The 11,777-nt window shown below is 49.0% G+C and overlaps 1 protein-coding gene across 1 annotated transcript; it reads right to left on the reverse strand.

Annotated features, from left to right (window-relative positions):
• Nucleotides 1-4,468: 4,468 nt before the first annotated feature.
• On the reverse strand, nt 4,469-10,367 carry st3gal3a (ST3 beta-galactoside alpha-2,3-sialyltransferase 3a). Its single transcript, XM_079349701.1, is given in 10 exon segments — nt 4,469-4,932; nt 6,864-7,010; nt 7,367-7,513; nt 9,336-9,522; nt 9,605-9,641; nt 9,644-9,699; nt 9,864-9,930; nt 10,075-10,078; nt 10,080-10,170; nt 10,342-10,367. Coding segments are annotated over 10 exon segments (855 nt in total). The 5' UTR covers nt 10,356-10,367; the 3' UTR covers nt 4,469-4,827.
• Between the last annotated feature and the right edge of the window lie 1,410 nt (nt 10,368-11,777).

An 11,777-nucleotide genomic window follows, 5' to 3' on the forward strand; every position in this document is an offset into this window, starting at 1 on the left:
ACTTGCACATATCACACAGTAGCTAGCTAGCGTTAGATGCTAGTTAGATGCTAAATCAGTTATAGATAGCTGCATACCATCCTATCATGAGGCTAGCTAACAACATTTCCACAATTCTCCAGCTGAACTTCCCAGTTTGCAGAGATTCCAAGTGAGACGATGATTTAAAAAATATATATTTTTAGGGTCTTGGTCTTCACTCGGTCTCTGTCCCTGAATGTCTCGTTCTCGATTGGAGCGGCCAACACGACGAGACACAGAGGAGGACAATCTTGATATGAGACATCGTGTGTGTCGCCGCCCTAAGAGCATCGAACAACTGCAGCAAACAGTTCAACCTTTACCCGAGCACAGGGCGACCATACGCAGCGTTTAGCTAAGACCTGGGAGAACTCGCCGCTAAACAGGATGTTGTGGAGGAAGTGGTTGTACTGGTGAGTGTCCACTGCCCACTACTGGCCGGGCGTGAGAACTACATGGTTTTCAGTCAGAGACCTGCCGTGTAGACGGTCTGTAGTTTGAATCCGGAGTGGAGTTGTTTCGATGTGTTTCTGTCACAGTGTAAACGGGGCCTGAGTCTCTGGTCAGCTGGAGGTCCAGGGAGGGAGGACCCTGGTGGAGCCCTGTTCACTGTCTTCTCCTCTGCAGTGAGATCAGGACCACAGAGCTGCTGTCAGACGGATTGCCTGTAGCAGCAGCAGCTCCATAATTTGAGTGCATGTTGAATCAAGTTAATCTGCCTGGTCTCAAATACCAACACTGAGAGCAGTCACGCAAAAACACATAGAATACAACTCCACGTTGTCATGGAGTAATGTGGGATGTTCATGCAAGTCAGGTGGGGAACATCCTCACAAGAACTAATTAGCCCCGTCTGTTATTGTGCTTTAAATCATCTATTACAGCTGTAAAGCTGCCAGTCTGTGAGGATGCAAACAGTTCACACCTGTCAATCATCTCAGCTACACGCCTCTTATCCTTCGCGCTACACAAAACAGAATGCTCTTTTTAATTTCACCAAATCTACCGAACTTCATTGAGCACCTCATTTTATTGCTTTTGTTGCTAAGTTTATATTGTGTTACTTATTTGACAAACATGCACTAAAACATGGTTTTATATGAGCAAAATTAATTAAATGATCTTAACTTGTGCAAGGTTTTATGCATAATTAGCCAATGTATAGGTTATATATTGATTAAAAAACATACAAATGAAGAACAGGATTCATTATTACAACATAGTGACACAAATAGCTATTAAATAAAAATGACCGCAAAAGTTAAATCAGAACCATTCACTCGATTGGGCCCCAGACGACCTTGCCCTGAAAATGTTGGGCCCCAAGGTCAAAAAGGTTAAGAAACCCTGCTCTAGTGGACACTCCAGGAACTGCAGCCAGTCTCTAGTGGACACTCCAGGAACTGCAGCCAGTCTCTAGTGGACACTCCAGGAACTGCAGCCAGTCTCTAGTGGACACTCCAGGAACTGCAGCCAGTCTCTAGTGGACATTCCAGGTACTGCAGCCAGCCTCTAGTGGACACTCCAGGTACTGCAGGATGTTACACTTCAGTACAGCTTCATGTTTTAACACTGGAGGTCGTTGGTTGGTTTATACAGTACACAGACTGATATTATCTAAGTGTGTGTGTGACCTGTCACCTCTCTGTGACCTCTTCTCTTGAACAAAGGTCCATTTTTATGTGAAACTGAGGAACAGATGAGAAGCTAAGTTGTAGTGAGCGGTGATCTTCAGAAGGATCTGGTTCAAGGTTCCCTGAGCTGCTGTTGACCTGGGAGGACTTAAAGAAGAATCCAGATGACTTTAATAAACTCATGCAGCTCTGTGATGAGAGACACGATCATGGCGAGCTCCAAGCTCTCCTCAGGATTGACCACTAACTCCTTCATGAGAAATCCCCCAAATTTCCGATATTTTTCAATCAAAAAGATTTGTTTTAAAAAATTCATTTAGTTTGGACGTCAGACAGAACAAAGAGACAAAACTAAACAAAAATATTCTTTGTCACACTTTAAAAACACTTTTGCGACCCAGTGAAAACAACTAGAAGAATCACGTTTAGGTTCAGCTGGAAGAAGACTCACCAGGTCACATGACAACACATCTGTTGGATCCTCCATCACATGACAACACATCTGTTGGATCCTCCATCACATGACAACACATCTGTTGGATCCTCCATCACATGACAACACATCTGCTGGATCCTCCGTCACATGACAACACATCTGCTGGATCATTTTTTTACCTCATTGTAATAAAAACAGTTTTCCAATCTCCAACATTCAGACGTAAGGCGCTGACAGGAAGTGACCCGAGGTGCTGACAGGAAGTGACCCGAGGTGCTGACAGGAAGTGACCCCGAGGCGCTGACAGGAAGTGACCCGAGGTGCTGACAGGAAGTGACCCCGAGGCGCTGACAGGAAGTGACCCCGAGGTGCTGACAGGAAGTGACCCGAGGTGCTGACAGGAAGTGACCCGATGCTTGGACAGGAAGTGAACCGAGGCTCTGACAGGAAGTGAACCGAGGCTCTGACAGGAAGTGACCAGTGGCATTTATATAATTAAATTTAATACATCGCCATAAACAAACATCTGCAGCAGTCCCTCAGAGTGCTAATCAGCATCACCAGCATGACGTGTTCCTTAAGAGCAGGGTCTTTAGCTTTTTCTTAAAGGTGCAGATCAAATGGAGTTTGGTAGGTTGTTCCACCACCGGGGGGCGACAGAGAAGAGTCTTGTTAGTGTCTTAGGACCCTGTAGTGAAGGCTTCCTGCAGCGCTTCCTTTCATTGGCAGTGGTGTGTGTGTGTGTGTGTGTGTGTGTGTGTGTGTGTGTGTGGGGGGGGGGGGGGTGGGGTGGGGGGGGCAGTGTAGACCTGGATCAGAGAGTTGAGGTAAGGAGGAGACGTTTCTGTCGTTGTAAGCCAGCAGAGTTTGAGATGTGATACGAGCAGTAACCAGAGTGAGGAGGCGATCTGCTGCGCTCTGTGCATGCAGGAAGAACGACAGACAAGGTGAAACTACAGCATCATTAAGTCTTTATTTATCAGCTCCTGTGCAAGGCCAACAATAAATATACAAATACTTTGGCATGAGAACCTGACCAGCATCAAGTCAACAAACAGTGCAGTGAGGCGAGCACAAACGATGCAGCTCATTGTATGTACAGCTCCCACAGCGACCAAACCTCCATGATGTGATGCAGAGTGATAAAGCTGAGTAACACTGAGGGTGAGTGACGTCTGGGGGCCTGAGATAGCAGCCTCTCACCGGGCTGAAGGAAGTGAGCGAGGCGAGGGCTTTGGTGTTCCACGGAGACACAATCATGACCACGATCAGAGTGGATGGGTGGATCTCTACAGCAGACAGCTGCGTCACCACCCTGCCGATACTGTGCATTCACACGTCCAATCAAAAAGTTCACATCAGGACGCACGTGACTCGACCAGCACGGGAAACAGCCATAACAACGTGTGGAGGTGCAGTGTAAGCCAGCTAAAAGGTCAAATATGACGTTTGTGTGTTCGTCATCGTCACTGAGCACAAACCAGATTTACCCGACCGCCAATTTCTACATCGTGCACGCCACAGTTTTGCGAGCTACCTGCCCGACTTGGTTCCAATTCTGGAGCTTGAGCGCAGCAAAGAGCAGCTGTACACACATCACATGAGAACTCCAAGATCACACGGGAACTCCAAGATCACATGAGAACTCCAAGATCACGCGGGAATAACTAAAACAACGTGCACACGTGTTCCTTTGTCTCTCTGAGGATGATTTGTTTATTCAGTTGAGACGTTGTGATGATAAAGTGACAGAACAGACAATCTTGAGTTTTTATATTGTCCTTTTATTTTGAAAGGGATTCGATGCCCTGTGCGTCTCCTTGTCTGACTTCCTGTCCAGCTTGTGGCGAGCTCCGTCTAGACTTGGTGCGTATTTGAAAACGGAGCAGAGCGTCGCTCCAGAGACGGACTGTGGCGCTCGCCGAGGAATCACAATCACTGAGTAGAGCGGCGCTGCAGTGCGTGGCGTGCGTGTGTAGAAATCTGCCGCTACGCTGATTGTCGTCCATAACGTCTCAAGGTCTTTGACACGGACGTCATGAAGTCTGACCCCGAGGTCCGTCAGGTCCGTCATGAATCAGACTCAAAGAAACATGAAGCGTGTAAATCGACGTGACGCTCGCATGTCCCCCTCGCCCACTCTGACGTGAACGCCACGTCACTGTGACTGGGCGGGGATGCGAGAGGCGGGGTCAGGACGGATGATTGGAGCATGTTGAACAGGAAGCTTGAGGACTGTGAGTACATTCAGACGTGAGCAGAAGGACACTTGTTGAGGTATTCTTGGCACAGGCTCGGTCCAACATGTCCGTCTGCAGCTTCTCTCTCTGCAGTCGACGGCGAGTCCAGGACTCCACACGCACACGCACACACACACACACACACACACCACACACACACACACACACACACACACACACACACACACACACACACACACACACACACACACACACACACACACACACACAACACACACACACACACACACACACACACACACTAAACTCCTGCGGCTGCAGTTAGGACGAGCTACATACTGCGATATAATGCATAGGCCAATAAGATAATATGCCACAGTACGGCAGTGTTCGACCAGCCTCATTAATGACCAGCACGTCTCACATCCTCTGCCATGGCCGCCAACACGGACTACAGAACCTGCAGTGTCCCTCGTCAGCTGCTGGACCGGCTGGAGGCGCTGCGTTCAGGAGCCTTCAAGCTGGCCGACGCTCATCAGCACCCTGCTCCACAGATCCCGTTGGTCCAGTCCTGGATCACGCCGGCCTTCACCAGCTTCTTCAGGAACTCCTTCTCTTTCGATATGTTGTGAGTCCAGGACTGCAGAGGACAAAAGAGAGGACGTTCAGTTTGGACAGGACACACCAAAACTGGACTGTCACATCAGATATCACAAAAAACATTTTTAAAGACGCGACCACGATAGAGGCTCCACAGAACAGGAAGTGACGCACATTATTCTAGGGTGCAGTTGTTCCTGGTCGGGCTCAGGGCGGGGGACACTCTGAGACTCTGAGGGACCCGTGTGCATGAAGCGTTTGTTCGCCACATGAGCGTCCTGTCTCCGTTGACAACGGGCGCCGTATGAACGGGGGCGGGGCCAAGAAGCTCGGAGCGCTCCTGGACTGTAACACAAGTCCGGAGCGGCTGGTTAAAAAAGGATGAAGGGGGATTGCATGTCTGCTCTCTACTACATTCACACACAGCTCAGGAGCCTGTGTGGGATTTACCCAGAATGCACCGAGGCATTAATCATAGAAAGGTGTAAACCTGGAGCCCTGACGGAGCAGGATGTTGGACGCTTGTGTGGGAGTATTAAAGAGTTAAACTTTAAACTGCTGAGGTCACATGATCAAACCATGACCATGTGACTGCTACAATCTGAGGTCTGCTTTCATTTATTTATTGTTCTGCGACTTTTATTTAACTTTTTTTCCCCCAATAAACAGAAAACAAAATCTGAGACAAGATGAGTGATGCATAAAAAAAAAAGAAAAAAGAAAAAAAGATTTATGGCGAGGACCGATTTCATCCCATCCCCCCCCCACCCCCCCCGATGGAGACATGAGCTAATCACACCTACCGTAAATTTGGGACTATAAGCCGCTACTTTTTGTCACGGTTTTTAACACTGCGGCTTTTAAAACGATGCGGCTTATTTATGGATTTTTCTTGGGGGACAATGAGCTTCTGTCGCAAAAACATTTGACTTCGTCACGTCGGATCTTAATATCAGTCATTTTGCGCTTCATGCACGCACCCTCATCATGGAAAACACACGGAGAAATACATATGATGCAGCTTTCAAGTTAAAGGCGATCGAGCTGGCTGTCAAAGAAGCTAACAGAGCTGCTGCACGTTAAGATGACACTGACAGCGACAACAGAGACTGAGGAAGTGAGTAATGAAGTCATTCTGAGGCAGTGAATGGATGGACTTTCATCAGCCGTGTTACAGACACTGTTTGATAAAGGATTTACAGTTAGTAGGCTTCATATTTGTGGATGTTACCAGTAGTACATATTTCATTAAAAGTTAAAAATAATGTCTTTGTGTCCCGTCTGTCTGTGTAAATAGCTCTTGTTATAGCGTGGACAGCTGCGGCTTATAATCAAGTGCAGCTTATATATGTACTAATACATTATTTTACCTATTTTTAGCCGGTGCGGCTTATATCCAGGTGCCCTCAATAGTCCGGAATTTACGGTATTTGGTTTTTTGAAGCAGGCTGTAAACATGTTCATGTCTGCTGTAAAAACAGGCTGTTTGAATGGGTGTGTATGTGACTTCCTGTGCTGCTGCAGCCAGCCTCTAGTGGACACTCCAGGTACTGCAGGATGTTACAGCTGAGTTTGCTGGTTGTGGTGAACTTACAGAGCGGAGCCTTGAAGAAGGTATTGAAAGATCTCGATTGAGCTGATCACATTTTAAAGGACACAGACTCATGTCGGACATGATGAAGTCGTACCCTGGTACACTGCTCCGGGTGCACTCCCTCTATCAGTAACTTTATAGTCCAGCTTGTTCTGTGCGACGTTCACTTTGGTTTTTTTTAAACATTTATTTTCGGGCTTTTATGCCTTTATTCGGAGAGAGGGAGAAAAGGTGGCGTCAGAAATCGGGGAGGGGGAGCGGGAGTTGGGCCACAGGCCGAAGTCGAACCCGGGCCGCCCGTGTGAGGACTCTATGCACTTTTATGGGTCCTGGTCCGGATGGATGGAAGAGACGGGCTGCGTTAACCCTGTGGTTACCTCTTTAATGGCCGACATCCTGATCTTCTCATAGTAGTGGAGAGGGGCGTGCGGCGTGCTCATGTTGTAGCCAAATCCAGCCACGGACACTTCATCGCAGGTATGGAGAGCCATCGTTATGGCAACCGCCCCCAGGGTCGGGATATTCTAGAATAAACACAGACATACACAGTGACCACGAGGCGACCCGTCCTCCATCACATCCAGAAACAGAGGCCCCTCATTAACACTAAACGCTTATGTGTGGATATCTTACAGATGTGAAACCTTCTACATGCTTCTCTTCATAGCAGCCTAATGCTGACACTGTTTGTTCTCAGGCTGGGAGGAGGTGCTGGGCTTCCTGCAGCATCTGCTGTGTGTTCAAAGAGGCCTTCATTATGCAAACAGACAGACAGTGGAGGCAGCTGCCAGAGCTCCTGACCCCCCCGACTGCTCCTGCTGCTCCTCTGCCTCCAACAGAACACACCAGGACGGCGAGGAAAAACCCACGGCTCTCTCACCCCTCTGCCCATCTGTCCGTTGTTGTGAGGAAGGCCAATCAGCATGAAGGAGGCCTCCTGGATGAAGTAGGGGTTCAGGATGCGCATGTCGCTCGGCTCCCTTGGAACGTGCTTGGCCACCGACTTCCAGAAGCCATCCGTGCTGCGCTGAGAGACAGAGAGGGGACATGAGACGGGCTGAACGTGAACACAACACACTAATAATGCAGCTGGTTTTAGTTTGCATCCATCTCCAGAACAGGATTGATCCCTCCTTCAGTCTCCACCAGGTCCCGAGACACACATCGGGCCCTTACAGGAAGAACGGGACACTTTTTGTCACCCTTAAACACCAATCAAAACAAACTGCAGTTAGGCCACGCCTCCTCCATCCTGGAGTCTCCGCCCTCGTCGAGCTTCAGGACGCACAGACACATTCGACACTGTTAAGTACGATCTATTCTTAAAGCATCCAGTTGGTGGGATGCAAAGTATGAAGGCATCTAAACAGTGACAGTGATACTCTGCGGAGGGGGGGGGGGGTCAGAGGAGGAAGGCCCTGTATCAAAGAACCCAGGGACCATTACACTAATCACGAGCCGGCTGCCCAGCAGACCTTGAGGCTCTTAATGAAGCGTTACTGGGATACCCAACCACACGAGCTATTAGCATACTAGCATAGCACTGTTACCCTGTTTAACAGCAGAACCACCTGAGCTGTTATCAGGAGCTCGTGGGCTGACTGACACCGTTTCGCTCTTCTTACAGAGCGCGAAACCAAACGCCGCCGCCGCCGCCGCCGCCGAGAGGACACAACAGCTCCTGGGGAATCCACTGGCACAAAGACAGGAGGGATCAAATGACCAGCAGCGCTCACGTCCCGTCAGTAACAGGATCAGTGAATATGTGGCAATGTGCATAAATCTACATCAAGCACCTCAGATTAAAGCAAACGATCCTTTTACAGTCACGCCGCCAAACAAGACGCTGACTCATCTCAACCAATAAAACCTGCCTGATGATCTGCACCAGGTAGTGCAGCCTGATCCACAACAGGGACCGCCCATGTGAGAGCCACATGAAGGTCAGCTCTCAGACCCCCATTCAGACCCCCATTCAGACCCCTCTGTGAGTTTAATTAGATTATTTTAATTAATTTAGATGACTCAGCAAAAAGTGCCGAAAACAGACGAGCAACAAAAACCTGTGAAAAACTACAGCGATCAAATTTAGATCCAAAATATAAATATACAATGTTTTAGTGTCTACGCTGCAGCCTCTACCATCAGTGTGTGAATGTGTATGAATGGATGAGTTAATACTGATGGACTCTTTACTCTGCTGCAGCCTCTACCATCAGTGTGTGAATGGATGAGTTAACACTGATGGACTCTTTACTCTGCTGCAGCCTCTACCATCAGTGTGTGAATGGATGAGTTAACACTGATGGACTCCCTGTGAGTGTTGTGTTACTGTGTTACACGCTGGCAGAATGCAGCCATGTCCTTGAGTTAAAGATAACAGATGTAACAGAAGCTGCAGTCGGCCCTGTGAAGCTTCCAGAATAGACTCGCTCACTCACACACATTCACACATTAACACAGCAATAAAGCTGACGTTAGCTTCCTGAGCTACATTTAGACAGGAAGCCGCTCGTTAAAGGGGATTTTTAAGGAACAAAGTCCATCCTGACTCAAGGCTCCTCTTCCACATGAGGACGACATCGTTATAAACAAAGACAAGCAGTCACATAAACACAAACTCAGAAGTGCTTCAGACATCGATGTCATGATCAATATGTAGAAAGCTAAAATAAAGAAATGAAGGTGTCTGTGTGTTCACTTCTCAGGATGTCGGAGCTTCAGCTCTGAGCTTCTTGTTTGTTTTTAAATCCCTCTGTTAGCCTGCGTTACTATAGAAACCACAGATGCAGCGTCCTCCAGCTCTGAGCAGCGTGCACGTGGTGAAGCCAAGTGAACGTGGACCTTACCAGCTTCTGGTTGAAGACCATGTATCGAAGCCACTTGAAGTCGAGGGCTTTGAAGGCGGACAGGACGAACAGGGACTGAGGCTCGTAGCGCTCAGTCTTCTGGATGGCCCCCTCGGGGTAGGTGATCCTCATGGTGGTCTTGGAGCCCACGTCTTTCTCAAAACCTTTCACGGGAGCCTCGTTCAACCTGCAGCGACACCAACCATCAGAACTGCACGTCAGTAACACGTCTTCACGCTCGGGGATGTTTGGAGATTATCTGTGCGTACCTGATCACGACGTCGAACTCATCGATTCTCGGTCCAGAGACTTGTTGGCGAGGATTCCTCCGTTCCCCACGATGATGCACGTCTTACAGCTCATACTGTAAGGAGGGGGGGGGGGGGGGGGGGGGTTAGATCATCAGTCACTGTTCTTCTCCTTCAGTTCCTTTTACTGACAGGAGTCAGACAGATCTTGACCTTGCGTCTCTACAAAGGTCGTGACCTTTGCAGCCAGGCGGTCTGAACGATCACAGTGTTGATCTACTTGCCTGTCGAGTTCGTCCCGAGGCCGAAGTTCTTGGTCGTTGATAGAAGAATATCAATGATCTTCTCTGCAGGTACGAGAAGAAGAAGAACAATACTGATGTTTCCTGGTGGTCTCAAAGACACATGGACTCTGTGTCCCTGCTGGACCAGCTCAGGCAGTCTCTTCAGTCTTTACTGTCACCACAGCACGGACAGGAAGCCGCTCTTACCTTGAGGACTTCACGCCAAACGGAGGTGGGTAATCACCAATCTTGGCGTAGCGCTTGTAGTTTGGATCCAGGAACATGGACTCCAGTTTGGCAAACCTGTAGAGATAAAGCAACGAGTCCGGACAAGTTAAAGACCTGGATCCAGGACCCGGAGGACCCCGATGTAGATGTACAGATTCATAGAAGAAGACTTAAGAGGATTCAGAGCATCATGTTTTCCACTTAATCCGTCTGTCTGAGGGGGGGGGAGGAGGGGGGGCGGCATACCTGAAACTCATCATAGGGTATGTTTTGCATCAAGAGATGGACTCTCTCTCCCCCCCCCCCCTCTCTCTCTCTCCCCCCCTCTCTCTCTGTTTCTCTCTCTCCCTCTCTCTCCCCTCCTCTCTCCCTGTTTCTCTCTCTCCCCCACCCCCTCCTCTCTCTCTCTCTCCCTCCTCTCTCTCTCTCCCTGTTTCTCTCTCTCTCTCCCTCTCCCTCTCTCTCCCTCTCTCTGTCTCTCTCTCTACCTCTCTCCCTTTCTCTCTCTCTCCCTCTCTCTCTCTCTCTCCCTCCTCTCTCTCTCTCCCTGTTTCTCTCTCTCTCTCCCTCTCCCTCTCTCTCCCTCTCTCTGTCTCTCTCTCTACCTCTCTCCCTTTCTCTCTCTCCCTCTCTCTCTCTCCCTCTCCCTCTCTCTCTCCTCTCTCTGTCTCTCTCTCTACCTCTCTCCCTCTCTCTCCCTCCCTCCCTCTCCCTCTCTCTCCTCTCTCCCTCTCTCTCAGCTCAGAGAGAAAGTGTTCTATGAGCGAGTTCAGCAGCTGATGCTTCATGAAGAACACAACAGCTGTTAATCAGCAGCAAACTGCAGCTCTGTTAATCATCAGTAGTTAATGATGCATCCTGTAAGTGACTTCCTGTGTGTGAAGCTGTTTATCCAGCTTGAACAGGAAGTACACCTTCGCCGCCGTGTGGCCCCGTGATTAAAAGATGCTTAAGAAGCACGAAGCAACAAACAAGTGGAAACACTTATTTCACAGTAGTGTTGGTCCCATGTGACATCAGTGTCAGCCAATCAGCTGACAGGATGGTCAAGATACAGTGAAACTAATATAATCTGTGAGGAGCGAACTTTATATCCACGAGCTGAAGATCAACTCCTGCAGCCATCACAGGGCCGACTTCCTGTTTCACGACTTCCTGTTTCACGCTTACATCTTCCTGCTGATGTTACACCGCCGCCACATTCAGACTGAGGAGACACGTCACAGGTCGCAAATATCACGGCGGGAAACGGCAGTCTGAACACGCACGCACACATGTACGCACGCACACACACATGTACGCACGCACACACACACACACGCACACATGTACGCACGCACACACACACACGCACACATGTACGCACGCACACACACACACATGTACGCACGTACACACACACGCACACATGTACGCACGCACACACACACATGCACGCATACATGTACACGCACACGTACGCACACATGTACACACACACACACACACACACACACACACACACACACCACACACACACACACACACACACACACACACACACACACACACACACACACACACACACACACACACACACACACACACACACACACACACACACACACACACACACACACACACACAACACACACACACACACACACACACACACACACACACACACACACACACACACACAC

This window comes from Symphodus melops (genome assembly GCF_947650265.1).
Source record: "Symphodus melops genome assembly, chromosome: 8".
NCBI lineage: Eukaryota > Metazoa > Chordata > Actinopteri > Labriformes > Labridae > Symphodus > Symphodus melops.